The sequence below is a fragment of the Plecotus auritus genome, assembly GCF_963455305.1.
Source record: "Plecotus auritus genome assembly, chromosome: 1".
In the NCBI taxonomy this organism is placed as follows: domain Eukaryota; kingdom Metazoa; phylum Chordata; class Mammalia; order Chiroptera; family Vespertilionidae; genus Plecotus; species Plecotus auritus.
This window is the reverse complement of record NC_137770.1, coordinates 40,002,547-40,017,570: the sequence shown is the minus strand read 5'-3', so window position 1 is coordinate 40,017,570 and position 15,024 is coordinate 40,002,547. Positions and strand designations below refer to the sequence as shown.

General features: G+C 41.2%; 1 protein-coding gene across 5 annotated transcripts in view; it reads right to left on the bottom strand.

Annotated features, from left to right (window-relative positions):
• SLC35F4 (solute carrier family 35 member F4) overlaps nucleotides 1-15,024 on the bottom strand; it is a 177,555-nt gene that overhangs the window by 9,809 nt on the left and 152,722 nt on the right. For all 5 annotated transcript variants that reach the window (XM_080665521.1, XM_080665519.1, XM_080665522.1 and 2 more), the window contains exons 3-4: nucleotides 10,729-11,026; nucleotides 5,512-5,731 (exon numbers count right to left, since the gene is read on the bottom strand). In XM_080665521.1, the coding sequence (XP_080521647.1) occupies nucleotides 5,512-5,731; nucleotides 10,729-11,026 (518 nt within the window). The remainder of the gene's footprint in view (nucleotides 1-5,511; nucleotides 5,732-10,728; nucleotides 11,027-15,024) is intronic.

Sequence of the window (15,024 nt, the reverse complement as noted above, 5' to 3'; positions counted from 1 at the left end):
CTGTGCTGAACTCGCACCACCTGCTGGTGCTACCCCCTCGGCTCCACAGACACTCACAGACTCTCACAGCCTATTCTAATTCCAGCCCATCACCAACCAGAGGGTTCTAACTAAGACGGAAATCCCACCACTACCATCACCTGAATCTGTTTGGCGTGAAAAGGTTACTAACCAATGACCATAAAACTGACAATGCCTCATTCTTAACTTTCTGACCCTCTCGGTCCTCTTACATCATGCTGAGCCCATTATCCCAGCAGGCCACGTGAGCGACATCACCTCCGTAGATGGTTACCTTCCTTTCCAGGTTCAAACCCCTCTGAGAGCCTCCGCATCAACTTGCAGGGCCAATTGGAGGGATCATGAGGCTGTTGGAGCCTGTTTCTGAAGCCCAAGAAGGCCTGAAGGTTAACATTTGGTGATTTCACTGTGCTGTAGACCACCCATGACCCTGCATGAAAGCTAGCTTCTTCCACCTCTTAAAGAATTCATTTGTACAGACGAAGGCTAGAGAAGCATCTGGCTTTTGACTGTTTTTGTTTTCTTGTATGGTCTTTTCCCCCCCTTTTGGCTCAGGCCCTCAAAAATCACAAGGGTCCAGCCCTTTTCTGAATCTTCATGAGGTTTTCCAGCCTCATTACATTCACTGTGTTTCCCCTTGACAAATGGTTTCCAGAATTATTATTTACATAACAATATCAGCCCTTCTAGGGTTCAGGGTACTGAGATGAACTTTTAATTGCTTCTATTTCTATTTGTAACCCCAACATATTTCCTTAATTTGCCTTGTGGTCAACTGTTTCTGAAGCTGGGTGGAGCATGGGGAGGCCCAAGCCGACAGCAGCCTCTAAAGTGAAAGGCCTCAAAGCTGCCCTGCCAGCAGGGCTGTACTCAAGTTCAAGACTAAACGTCAGCAGCTGAAGGTGAAATACACATTAATGGCTTGGCCAGTGAGACCTGCTCCAATGATCATCCTACTTTCTCTGATTATATTTAGAGTATTTTTAAGAAACCATGTCTATACAAAATCATAAAACATATTTACATGTTACATTTAGGTTCCACAAAAAGAACCATTTGTTTTATTCAGATCTAATGAAATTGGTCAGGATTTGAAGTGAAGTGAGAGAAGTGAAAGAGGTGGGAAGTCCACTGTGTGTGTGACAGGTGGAGGATGGATCCCTAGAATTGGTCAGACCCAAGGGGTGCAGAACGTCCAACCAAGATTCCCACTCCCTACTCCCTGCCACACATATACATCTATTTTTATATGAATGAAATCCATCTGAAAATGATCTCAATGAGACCAAGATGGAAATAAGGAAAAGAAATGCCAGAAAAAAAAGACTAAAGAGTGAGTGTGTGTGTGTGTGTGTGTGTGTGTGTGTGTGTGTGTGTGTGTGTATGTGGGCGGGGGCTGGGGGGTGGGGGCGGTGTATAGAGTGGATCTATTGACTACACCTTGGTGAAGGGGTTACAGATTCCTTCTGGACATAAATCAGAGCCCCCACACTTCCTGTATTCATAAATCATTCTTCCCCCAAGAAGGGGTTGAAAAGGATTAGTCTCACTGTCCATCCTCAACTTCCTCCTTGAGGAACCATCAAGGCTCTGGATAGAGGATTCGGCACTAACCTGAATGAACAGCGACTGCATAAATGTCAACCAAAGACAAGATGGAAATGAAAGGTTATCTTGAATCTTATCTAATGTATGATATTGGCACAAATCAGCAGCAGCTCAGCTCCAGTGTCCTGATTTAGAGAGCTCTGGAGCCCAATTTGAATTCAGAGAAGTGCAGTTTAAGAAATGAGAGATTCACTCTAACTGGCATACTCCAGTTGGTTCTTGGTGCATGCAGGAAAGTCTCCAAAAGAGCCACAGTTTGGGAAGTTAACTGTATAGGGACCCAATTATAGCTAGAAAATATGTGGGTGCCAAGCTAAAGGGATATGAATTCATCTCCTTAATCTGCTAAAAAAAACCTGGGGTCTACTGAACCATTTACCACCCATCAGTTTTCTTCATATGTTCAAGGAAATTTAAAAAATAAAAGAAAAAATCAATTAATAATATGAAAAATAAGGGAAGGGCAAGATCTGAAAGAAAATATTTTAACTTTCTAGTGTGACATTTACTTTTCATTGGAGGGAAATAGACACCAGCGACAGAGAAGAAAAACCAACTCAGTGGCTGGTTTTCTTTAAGGAAAACCCTTTTTTATTAAGGTGGTTTCTCTGCCTCTCATGGATTGAAGAATGCTAGCTACCCAAGGCAAGATCTCGAAGATGGGAAAACACCTATTTTCACCAAAGCTCCAAGAACTGGATTCTCACCAACATCTTTGCAATTAAAAAATGATCTTTTAAAGAACTAGACTAATTCCCATGGGATGATCACATATCAGCTGTAAGCAACTATTCATGAGTTTCCTAACACACCAGCGTTTACCAGAAAATTGGTTGAAATGATTTCATAACAGAAAACTAAATGTATAACAGATTACTTTTCCATCTATAAGTCAACCAATAGTCCAAAGAAACAAACTAGTAAATTGTTCATAATACAAAATTAGTTTTTACGTGAGCATTGATAATTCTGGCCAACCGTTGCTCCAGGTAAAGCCATCTTTACTGATATTGTAACATAAGGCATCCTTCATTCTGTTCACGGTGTGATTTGACATAAAAAATAGGCCATATATTTAATCTTAAATGTAATCATTCTTGAGGTCAAGCAAATGGAATTATAATCCAAAAATGATTTGTTCCTAAACTACCGAAGCCTCAAGAATCAGTCAGAAATATTAATTTTAATCTGATGACCCTTTAACTTCTACTTAGAAAAAGAGAAGTCCAAGTGAGGTGGCACTTACAGGCTGTGCTTAGATTATTTGTGGACGGGGCCAATAAAAGCTGTGTTTATGCTGTCAGTATTCTGTTTGCCCTCCTTTAATTTCTCAAATGACCTAATTATGCATGTTCTCAATATGTCTCAGGAGGAAAAGAATTGCTGAGACTGTCAAAAGGCAAAATGCTGAATGTGTTCTGGTGCTTCTCCTATTCCCTGGCCTGATTCTGGGCATCATTAAAATTACACCTTGACAATCTTCTGAAACATGGTTTATACCCTTCCCAATGCCTGTCATTTAACAAGAAAAGTATCTGTCTTCTACCAGCATGCCTCACACTAATGCTTACCATTTTGCCATCTCTGATGTCTTACTTTATGTATATATTTATAACAATTATTTATGGACTCCTCAACATTTTTTCTATCAGGTCTTATTACTTACAGATGCTATTTAGTTTCCTGAGGCTACTGTAACAAATTACCACAAATTTGGTGACTGAAACCAACAGAAATGTATTCTATCCCAGTTCCGGAGGTGAGAAGTTTAAATCCAGCAGAGCTATGCTCCCAGGGGTACCTCTAGGAGAGAATACATTCCTTGCCTCTTCCAGGTTTTGGTGGCTGCCCCGGTTTTCCTGGGCTTGTGGCCACATCACTCCAAAATCCATCTCTGTGGTCACATTGCCTCTTCCTCTTCTGCGTGTCTTTTCCATGCGTGTCTCTTATAAGGATTCTTATTGGATTTAGGGGCCACTCAGATAATCCAGGATAATCTCCTCTTTGCAAGATCCTTAATTATGTCTGCAAAGACCATTTTTCCCAAGTAAGGTCTTATTCACAGGTTCTTGGGATTAGGACATGGACACCTTATTGGGCACCACCATTCAACCCATTACAGATACCAATTTTAAAATGGCAATGGTTTGTAGCCTCTAGGCAGATTTACCAAATCTGTGATTTAAATGTTACACAGCTGAGATTTTTTTTCTTAAAAGACCTCAAATAAACATTGAACCTTCTTTAATAAAACCTCTTGCATCAGGAAGTTCCATAGTTAGATGCATTCATTCACTCTAATGCAATTGGTTTTCTCACTGGTAAATCTAATAGTCAATGTATTGACTTCCTTTTGGTATTCAGATGCCCCTCTATTTCCCCCTCTTCTGACAAATTCTCATGGTTCATCCATGATGGAAGTAGAAAAGAGAAAGGTTTAATAAACATGAGTTCATTTACTATATCTTCAAATATCTTTTGAGCCCCTACTTTCTCCCGTGCACAGGGCATGTGACCTGTGCAGATGCATAGGGCCCCATGATTAGAAGGGCCCCATTCTTGGTTTAATGGTCTGCTTGGTTTAATCTTGAAATTATTAACACTTTTTAACAGGGGACCCTGCATTTCATTCTGCCCTGCGCCCCACAAATTATGTAGCTCCTCCTGAATGGAGCAGTGAGCAATATAGGGAAGGTCCCTGCTCTCAAGGACTTGTCAGGGTATCTGATGATGAACAGCCAGCACCAGTGCTCCACGTATAAAACATGAAGCTTCCCTTTGGTGTCACATCTAAGATTAGCTGGTGGAATGTGTGGGTATATTCTAATGGCATCATGGGCTGATTCAGTTTGTTATCTTGTCTTCTGCCATAGCTTCCTACTTTTTCTTCATGTCAATCTTTAGTCCTGAATTTCTGAGCAGCATCTCCAAAGATACAACCAGAATTTGCTAATTGACTATTTTAAAAAAGCTTTCAGGCTTATGGTGATCATAAGCTTTCTAATATAGACAGTAATTTCAGTATTCCAGGGCCCTGGAATTGCAACAAGAATAACATTTTGATTACAATCATGGACATCTCTTTCAGGGAAGAATAATTATGTGATTATTCTTCTGGGAAAAGGCTATTCATTTAAACCTCTTTCTAAAGAATTATTTCCTCAATATTTTCAACATGGTGGCATGCTAGATTATATAAATGAGATCTGACTCCTTAAATTTGCATGTCTTTCAATCAATCTAATATAGACTAAGCATACAAAAACAATTTTTTAAAATCCATGTTACTTTTGAAAGGAATAAACTCAGAATTGAAGTGGTTGGACTCAGTTAATTTGTACCAAGAAGTACAAGTTGTTGTCTTTAGTTCCATTTCTAGATTAGTCACACGGATATATGGCCACTTTTAACAGCACTGTGCCATCACCAGTGACTTTAACTACTGTTTGTTTATCTTGGCTACTTACACTAATATTAATTAACCCCATCTCTGGTTGGAGAGAAACATGAGGGAGTTATCCCAACATATGCTGATTGAAAAAAACCAAATCCTAATCTTTACTGTGGCTAATTTGCTCAGACCTTCTTTCTTGAGTACAGAAGGAGTTGGTCACACCATTAATTCTTTTTCTTTTTTAAAAAAGAACTTATTTTCCATGTTTTAGTGCCTCCTGTTGAAATCAGGTGACTGCCCAATGGAAATCTCTTTATCCTTTCATGATGTTGCAACTGCCTGGGCATCCTTATTCATCTTCAAATCCCATTTTGTACTCAGAACCAATAGGAAAGTTTTACAGAAACTCCATGAAACAAAGCAGCTCTCCTGATGCCAGGATTTACAACCAAGGGCGGCCTCGCGCATTGAATCAAATGTGCCATTACCCTCACTCCCATGAACCTGTCTTTCAGCACGATCCACGACAGCAAGAAGACAAAGGCTTTGTTACAACAGAACAGAGCGGAGACATCCGTGGCTGTCAGCTTCTTTAAAGCCAGTAAGTACAGGTAGTTCGTCAAAGTCCATAGAATAGAAAAGGGAGCAGTCCTTTTAAGAAAGAGCTTCAACGTCAGACCATCTTCCCCAAAAATCCGACTGCATTCCCTAGGAAAGAAAAAGAGGTGAATAGTCAGGTACTACTTGTAACACATCTTGTGTTGTCTTAACTCCTGGCACCCATTCCCAGGCAAGAGCACAGAACATTCAGGATTCATTGGTCACCTGTGGAACCTACTGAACCATGTACTGCCACCTACAGGCCACAAGGGTTCCACGCAAAAGAGCCTGCATCTCCCCAGGCACAGAGCTAGACTTCTCCTATCTAGATGTGCGCTTGAGACTACTGGGGCGGCCATTCTGCTGTTGCCCAACAATCTCAGGGAAGCCCAGAGAAGTACAGAAATGTGTGGTTGCTGGGATTACTAGCTAGTGAAAAAGAGAAAAGATTCTTTCCCAAGGGGAGAATGTGGCAGGACCCAGATGGCTGCTGCTGCGTGAACAGGCTGAAACTCTCAGCCTCAATATCCTGCAAAGACATACATAGCTTGGGATTCTACTATTTCTAAGACACTATGCCTCTTTCTAATATATCTGCCCAATTGGCTAATTTCTTTTTTCTCCAGCATTTTAAACCAGAAAAAAAAATAAAGTAAAAACAAAACTCAACAAGATATAACTTTGCTATATACAAACATTTGGCTATTTTGGAGGAATCATCTGGATTCATTGTACAAAAATAGTCACTTCGGTTAAAACTTTGATTTGTTTGATTTCTGACTAAATTGATTATTTAGCCCACGGGGCAATTTTAATCAAAGTGTTCAAGCCAGTGATACAGATAGGCAGTAATGGAAGTGATAGAATAACTGCTTATTTAACTATACACTGAAAATAAGCTTGCTTCGGGGAGAATTTGGCTTTATTTTTTCTCTCACTCAGTTGTTCATGAACATTCAGACATCTATTGGGCAACTATCATGTGCCAGGCATTGTATCTTCAAGAGCAATTTAAATGTCTTGTTCAAAGCAACAGGTTACTAATGTTTGCACATATATTTACATGGTTCCAGAAGGTACTAGTACTAGTTTTTCTTCTAGCATTTTCTGAAGAGAAATAATTGTGCCTCAAAGTATTGCAAACCAAAGTAATCCTTAGTCATGCTAGTCTCATGAATGAAGCAGGAGGACCTTATGGTGGGGGAAGTGACAAAGTGGCGAAGCTCTAAGCACAGGGGTGTGGCCTTCGATATCAAGTCTCATAGAAAATGTTGCTGAGAATGCTGGGAATTGCAAACTAGAGATTCCAGGCAGGTTAAAAATGCAATTTGCACACATAGAAACTGTGTAGTGTTTTCCTTTCATGCAGGAAACAACCAAAGAGAAGAATTTTCATAAAACGAAAACACGATTCTCCAAAGGTAAACTTTACCTTGAAAGAGACAAAACTTTAGTGAAGGGACTAAGTAACCCAAAGGCAAAGCCTTTGTAAAGGAAACACAAATGACGTGTGTGTGTGAGCACACACAGGAAAATAGATGGCCTCTCTCAAACCCTACAACCACGGAGATACTAGAATTAGAGCCACGCATAGAACAAACAGCTGTTCCGACAGAACATCCTGGGCACACAGTTTGTATTCTGTATTTTCAAGGGATCTGCTCCGTGAGAGTCTGCCAGGGAAAGCTAGAGTTGAGAGTTATAGGTTAATTCTAACATCTACAACTACTAAATGCCTTCAGTATACATTTATGGAGAACCACAACAAACCCATTTCTGATTAAAGAATGTCTTTTCTTATCACTGGCCCTAGCCAGTGATGGTTCCTCCTTCCCAGAGCCCACCATCAGGTTGGATAGAGTGCTCTCAATCAAAGACTTTGTATACACGCAAGCGAATGTTAGACTCTAGGGCAGTGGTCGGCAAACTCATTAGTCAACAGAGCCAAATATCAACGGTACAGCGATTGAAATTTCTTTTGAGAGCCAAATTTTTTAAACTTAAACTTCTAACGCCACTTTTTCAAAATAGACTCGCCCAGGCCATGGTATTTTGTGGAAGAGCCACACTCAAGGGGCCAAAAAGCCGCATGTGGCTCGGGAGCCGCAGTTTGCCGACCACGGACCTAAGGGGGAGACCAGAGGAGGCACATGGACAGGGAGAGCCGCCCTGCACGCCCCCCCCCCCCACACACACGCAGAGCCCCGCCCCCCTCCCAAGCAAAGCACTGCTGAGGGAGGGCCCCCACCCTTGCCTGAAGAGACTGTTCTTTCCACCTGGCTCACCCTGTCCCCAGCTATTGACTACCTAATCGGTCCACTCTTTCTTCCTTTTTCTTTCACTGCCAACCTTCTCTTCATATGTCACTGCTGTTGCAGGAATTAAAAATGCTCTCCATGCAAACACCAGGTCACCCGTGTAGAACCTTCTAATATTTAAGCATTAAGGTGCTAAGAAATGCAAAGACTCAAAAAAGAATCTATTTCGCCCTAACTGGTTTGGCTCAGTGGATAGAGCATCGGCCTGCGGACTGAAGGGTCCCGGGTTCGATTCCGGTCAGGGGCATGTACCTTGGTTGCGGGCACATCCCCAGTAGGAGGTGTGCAGGAGCTGATCAATGTTTCTCTCTCATCAATGTTTCTAACTCTCTATTCCTCTCCCTTCCTCTCTGTGAAAAATCAATGAAATATATTTAAAAAAAATCTATTTCTGCAGAGAAGCAAATAAAGTGCATCTCTCCTTGGAATGATGGGATCAGAATTTCTAGACAAGTGGCATTGAGAGGGGGAGAAACTTGGACAAAGCTTAGAAGGTGGGGGCACTGATAATTTAATCACAGCCATCATCCTTACAGCACCTGCTAGTTATTGACCCTTTTCTGATGTCATTTCATCGGTGCCTGACATAGCCAAATAGATATTTCCCTCTAGAGACATTTTTCCTGAAGAAAATACTTGTGTTCAAACTAGAGTATATTGTGTGTTTTTTCTTCTTAAATTTCAAATTCACCTTAGGCGATTGAATTCTCTTGATAGTACATAAATGGAATGATGGAAATATCAAAAACAACTTCCAAATGGACAACTGTTACCATCTAGATTTGATACTTGATTAAAATGTCTTCCCATGTTAGTGATAAGAAAAAAAATAAAACTGGAAATGCTTTCATGCCATTCAAGAGAAAAGAAGAAATGAATGAGAGGGTCTGGCGCTGTGGGACAAATTCTGTCCCTGGTCTTACACACTAACTTCATTTTCCCCTTCTTCTGCCCAGTTACCTTCTTGGCCGATGGTGTTGATGGGTCTACAGGGGAAACCAGATCAAGGATCTCAGAGTTTTCTGATAGCATTTGCCTCTCATCTGGAGGTAGGGCCTGGGGAATATTCCCTTCAAAGACAATTTCCCTGCTTGACAACAGAAGCTCTTTGACTCGGTTTTAGAAATGGTCAGCTTCACTCTACCTGCAGGAACAGGTGGAGATGTCCCATCAAATCACAGATTTCGCTAAACTCAGAGTTAGCCCGACATGAGAGATGTGGTGAAGATGAAGCTTATTGCCAAAACACCTCTGTCAGCAGCAGCCTCTTGGAAATGGGTTATATTAAATGAAACCCACTTGGCTTGCTATGAGGCCTTCTGAGGTACTACTTCCCCTACTACACTTTTGTTGTTTGTATCAGCATGTGTGTCTAAACCATAGGAGCATTCTAGTAGCCACGCCGGCCATGGGTGCACACAAGTATTTTCAAATAAGGACAATTTTAGTCTGATAATCACGCTCTCTGTGATCATTTATTAAATAGTATCATTAAAAAAATCCTTATGCCCCAACATCATGTCTATTTTGATGGGAATCAAATACAAAATATCTTTAACAATCACAAATAGCTGTAAGGCTTTTTCTTTCCTCTGAACCAGAACATATTTATTTTTAAATTGTTCTTTTTCATTTATTATAATTGAATTTTCATGGGCACACATGGGAAATGAGCTCACAGTATGACTTTAACATTCCCAGGCAACTCCAAGCTGGTGATAGAAAATAGAAGTTGAAGATACACCCTTTCCAATTTGTGAAGTTTTTAAGAATAGCCTTATAATCACCAATTATAATCGTCATTCCTTCTTTTCTTTATCCGGGCAAGAAGGAAAGGTTCTTTTGTCTCCTGCAAGGCAAACTGATCGTCATTAGGCCGAGGAGCAACAAGCTGGTGTAGAGAACTGTCCCTTTCCCACTGTCATCCACGGGGGGCCTGACTACTGCTTTCCCTTGGTGATCAGAGTGATTGTCCTAGAAGTTATTTTTTAGCTCTGGGCTTTTCCTTTCCGAGAATCTGTCCCTTAGCAGAGGAATTTTGACCCAAAAGCTGCTTTTGCCTTGCTTGAGTACTGTGCAGGGCTGGATGACAGGGGCCCTGCCAACTTCCCGAGCACCAAGGGGAGGCTGTAGAAGCCAGGGTGAGCATAGAGAAACTGCTAGAACCATGGCACCATCAAGTTCATGGCTTACAAACCAACAGACATGTGCACCTAGTCAGTAAAGAATGGCATCTTTCAAAGTATTCCAGGGCCAAACTTCCCTTTGCATGGAATCAGGCCATTTCATTGGCTTAGGCGCCACAGTGTCCAGAACATTGAGCAAATGTTTTTGTAACAATTCTATTATTAATATAGTTTTCTTTTCTGGGCTTGAGACACTGGGTGTTCTTTTAAAACATGACTTTCAGAGATAAATAGGTCTGGATAGAAATCTGGGTTCCTCTATTTATAAGTGTGTGACCTTGGACAAGTCATTTAACCTTTCTGTAAAAGGTGGATGTTATCACCAATGATGATTAAATAAGGCAAGATATACAGAGCACCAGTACAGTGCCAGGCATGTTGTAGACACACAATGTTGTTGTTTTTTTGTTTGTTTGTTTGTTTATTTGTTTGATTTAGGGGAGGAATTATCCTGTTTCCTAGTGTTCATTACCAACCTTAGATCCTGTATCTCCACACTCCCCAAGTCAACTCAGCTCATATTCCAAAGAGATGAAAACATATATATTTGTATGAAAATATTTTAGAAAACATCCTATTGGCCATTTAACATAGAACCTACCTGAATTTTTTCATTGGGGATTGCTTTACTTGAGCAGTGGCCAGATGACCAGAATAATAGACTGGGAAAAACATAATGTTCCAGTTTGTTGAAAACCAAGTCATGAAAAATGGGCAGTAGAAGTTCTTATAAGTAATTTTTACAATCTGTGTGGTTCCAACCCAAGACGATGACACTGATAAGATGATCAAGAGTCCCCAGACAGCCTTCAGAACCACGGATGAGCAGGACAGGCAGCGAGCCTTCATTCTGTTTTCTTGGCTGCTATTCTCAGGATTAGTCTGTGTTCCATCATCCCCTGAAAACAGGAAAGGAATACACATGTGTGGGAATCAAGTTATGAAACAGCAATCAAAGAGGCAGGCAGCAGAATCAGGTTTATCCTTTGAAGAGACATAACTCTGGCTCATGCTCTCTCTAGCATCTCTGTCTGTAAGGTACAGTATTATTTCATCCAGGCCATGACAATGTTCATGAATATGGTGGATGCTGTGCAATTTCCCAGGGTACCCTACCCACTTCCTTGTAAGAGCATTACACATTTCAGCCCCGAAGACTTTGGTCTTAGCCACATGACCTGCTTTGTCTAATCATACATGAGCAGTGTAACACCTTCCAGAAGAGCTTTTTAAGAGGCATCACAAGGTCCCACCAGCTCTCTTGTGAGTCCTCTCTGTCACCAGCATAGCAAGTACCAAAGAGTTGCTGCTTTTTTGGTCTCTGTGGCAGAACAAGCAGAACCCAGCCAAAGTAGCCTTGTATCTGCTGATGTGAAAAGTGAGTGAGAAATAAGTATTCGTGGTTATATTCCACTGAATTTAAAAAAACAACAAACTGCAGCAAAGATGACTATTAAATTGGAAAACAATGTGCCCCAAGAATAGAGGAAGTCCTGACTACACAAAATCATTCCTCACCTCAGGGCAAATTACTATTTAATGTAGTCCTGGGAGCACAGTGAGTTCTATTTTGTTTTTTACATTTACTAAAAATATTTAGTAGCTTTTTTTTCACACTAAAATAGTCAAGGCTCCCTGAAAGTGACAATCCTAAAGGCCTTCTGCCATGATAGGGGAAAAAGTTCAACAATAAATGTATGTACCTGTCAGGAAGTTAAGTGGGAGAAAAGGTCCCCCTGAGTCCCAGTGCTGAGATCTCAGGTAGTAGAATCCTGGGGGAAGGGAGGCAGAATTATCTGCAAGATTCTCTTGTGTCTGCAGGCACCTCCCTGAAGCACAAGGTTTATCCTGGTAAAGAGTGTGGTGCAGTCCACAGATTGCAGGTAGATGGGTTTCTCGCTTTACATCTCTAGAACCTGCTGGATGCATTCCTATGACTTAATAAGCCAGGTGTGAATGCCCCACTGGGATAAAGCTTTCCAGCCAGCTAAGGCCTTCTGATATAATTATTTGGAGAGTGGGGATGGAGGGGTGGGGGTTGCAAGTATGGAAAGTGAATTCTTCATTGGGGATTATAAACCAACTAAGGATGAATACACAGGAGTTACTACACGACTTCCAAGTCTTACAAACAGTACTGAGTTCTCGCATCTAGGCCTCCAGAGGATGAAAACCAAATCCTGTGGAGGCTATCAGAAGCTAGATAGCTCACTGGGTGCCAGGGGTTCAAAGATGAAAGACTTGAGTTCATGGCTTCGTGGAAAGCCAGAAAGCACATCTCAGACAGTGTGATAAGGGCCAACTTTGGCAGATACAAGGCCATACAGAGGCAGAGGACAAGCACTCATTACGGGGTGGTGCGGGAGATGATCAGGAGAAATGTTCACGATGCAGTGACATTAGCTGAGTCTGGAAGTATGAGTTAGCCAGCTCCCTTGACCGTGGACAGTGAATAGCTTCTCTTGAAAACAGTTGTGCAAATTCCCTCTATGATCATGTGGCTTATGCAGAGAGTGGAGGGGGGAAACTTAGAATTAATAAGAGGGCAGAATAAGAGACTCTTAGGTTGGGAGTCTGGGAAGGGAACACAAACCTACCCAATTAAGTAGGTATCATCATTCCCATTTTATAGATGAAAAACCTGAGACTTGGCTTAAGATTATCATGGCTAACTCCATGTCAGTATGACCTCAGAGTCCAAGCTTTTTATTCTAAATATTCATTCTGTCTGGGATTCAGGCTTGAGTGCTCTGTTCAAGCACTGGAAGTTTCAGAAATGGTTGGGAGGAAAAGTTTTCTTTCCTGGCAGGAATGACAATCTTGCATGAGGTTTAAGAGAAGTGACGCTTAAGGGATTGCATTTCAAATCACATTATTCTCAGGGACTATCTCATTAAGGAGAAAGGATTCTACAGAGATTTTAAGGATCCTTTTGAGCTGACATCTGCCTTCATGAACTGTACTACCATCATACCACGGACAGGACTTCTGATGACATCAATAGTCACCTAAATCTCCCACAGTGTTGGCCCATTCTTCTTCTGCTAACTATATTTAGTTGTTGCCAATTCTTTAATTTTACCCTCTATAGGTACTATAGAAAGATTGAGTCTCCAGAATTCATTTATTTTTCTATTTTAAACGTGGTTTTTACATAGTTCTGCTTATATTTATAGCTTTGTGTATATCCTTGAGGTTGATTTACAAGGAACTCCATCCATTTTTATGAACTTTGATTGGAGCCATATGAATTGATGGTAGAGGCCATTGGAATTTGGAAACATGCCTGTAAGTCCTGGCCTTGCCATTGTATGGCCCTGCATGTACATTTCATCCCAGTCTTGGTTTCTTCATCTGTCAAACAGCCATAATATCTATATTATGGGACTCATTTTGAGGCTGAGTACCGTAACGTTCATGAAAGCCTGGTGAGCTGCTCTCCAGATTATTCTGTTCTCTTTTTTCTTTGGTGCCCTGCAATATACCAAATGCCTCCTGAACACTACAGAAAGAGTAAATTATGTCCCATATGATCTTTAATGGTAGAGTCTTTGAAATTTGTAATGTGTATATGATAGATAGGGCAAGTCTTTATTAACCAGCATAGTTAATTAACTGGAACATTCTGCTCTGCAGATGACTGGAATAATAGGAATATTACTGCAACGTATTAAAGCCAATTAAAAGTTTCTGAAGATTTAAGATGCCATTTTCTTCACCTTTTAAAAGAATTTGAATCTTGGAGTTCATATCATTTAAAAATATTGTCTCTTTCTGAAAAATATCTTTGCTCATATAAAGAAACCTCTTCTCAAATTAGTACGACCCTAGAAGGGGCTTTCAGGCCTCCTCTATATCTTGGTTTATCTCACCCTAACGGTGTTCCCTGAGTTGTCATTTCTCTTTATTTTTAAAGCCAGATTTCTCAAAGTTATAGTTTGTTTTTTTCCAAGTATAATTTGCTTTTTAATGAGAACAATGTGTATAAATGACAGAACACCACCGCCCTGCGCAGATGGCGGCCGTGAATACCCATCGAACACATTCTGCCCAAGAAAGGGAGGGAGGACAGGTGGGCGCGGGGGCTGAGCCAGTGGCCCACCCCTCGGCCCTTGGTAGGGTTTTTTTTTGTTTTTTTTTTTTTACTACCCAATTATTATGGATGGAGTATTTTGCTGTTTTTGCTGTTGTTATTGTTTTTAAGGCTGTAGGACATTTTAATATGTTGCTGGCCAAGCTGAGGGAACAAATGGAGGAGACATTGAAAAATGCCAGTGGAAGAGATGGAGAGGAGGTGACCCTGGATACAGGAAAAGGAGTCAACAGCAGAATGGTAGAAAACACACAAGTCAAAGGTGGTCCCGCATGGACGGTAGTAGGCAACAAGAGAACAGATACTTTGAGGCAGGGAGGAAAGCACCTGATAGCACACAATTCTTTTGCTCTTTGGGAGAAGGTAGAGTGTGGTCATACAATGAGAAGAAGTGAGTATGGACTCAGGGATTGAGAGCATCTTCTGGGGATGGCATAAAGATGACCAACATAAAAAACCAGTATTGGGCAGTAGCCTAGTGGAGTTGGCTACATTAAAAGTGATAAATTTGTTGGGAAACTCGTGGATATAGTTATGAGATTTATCTAGCAATTCAAGTAGCCCAGGAGTTGGTAAGTGGTCAGGCAGATGAGAGGAAAGGCTAACGGTCTTGACTGATCAGCAAATGCTGATTAGAGAGGCAAGTGACAAGTGTCCTGAAGGAAGTGTAAAACTGGGAAAACTGCAGGTGGTCCAAGGACTGGCAGTCCGATGAGGGCAAGAGCAGAGTCTGATTTTACTGGTGTTTCTATTCTTTTCAGAATGGGCACACTGCTGTTAGTAACCCAGGGCTGAGATAAAAGA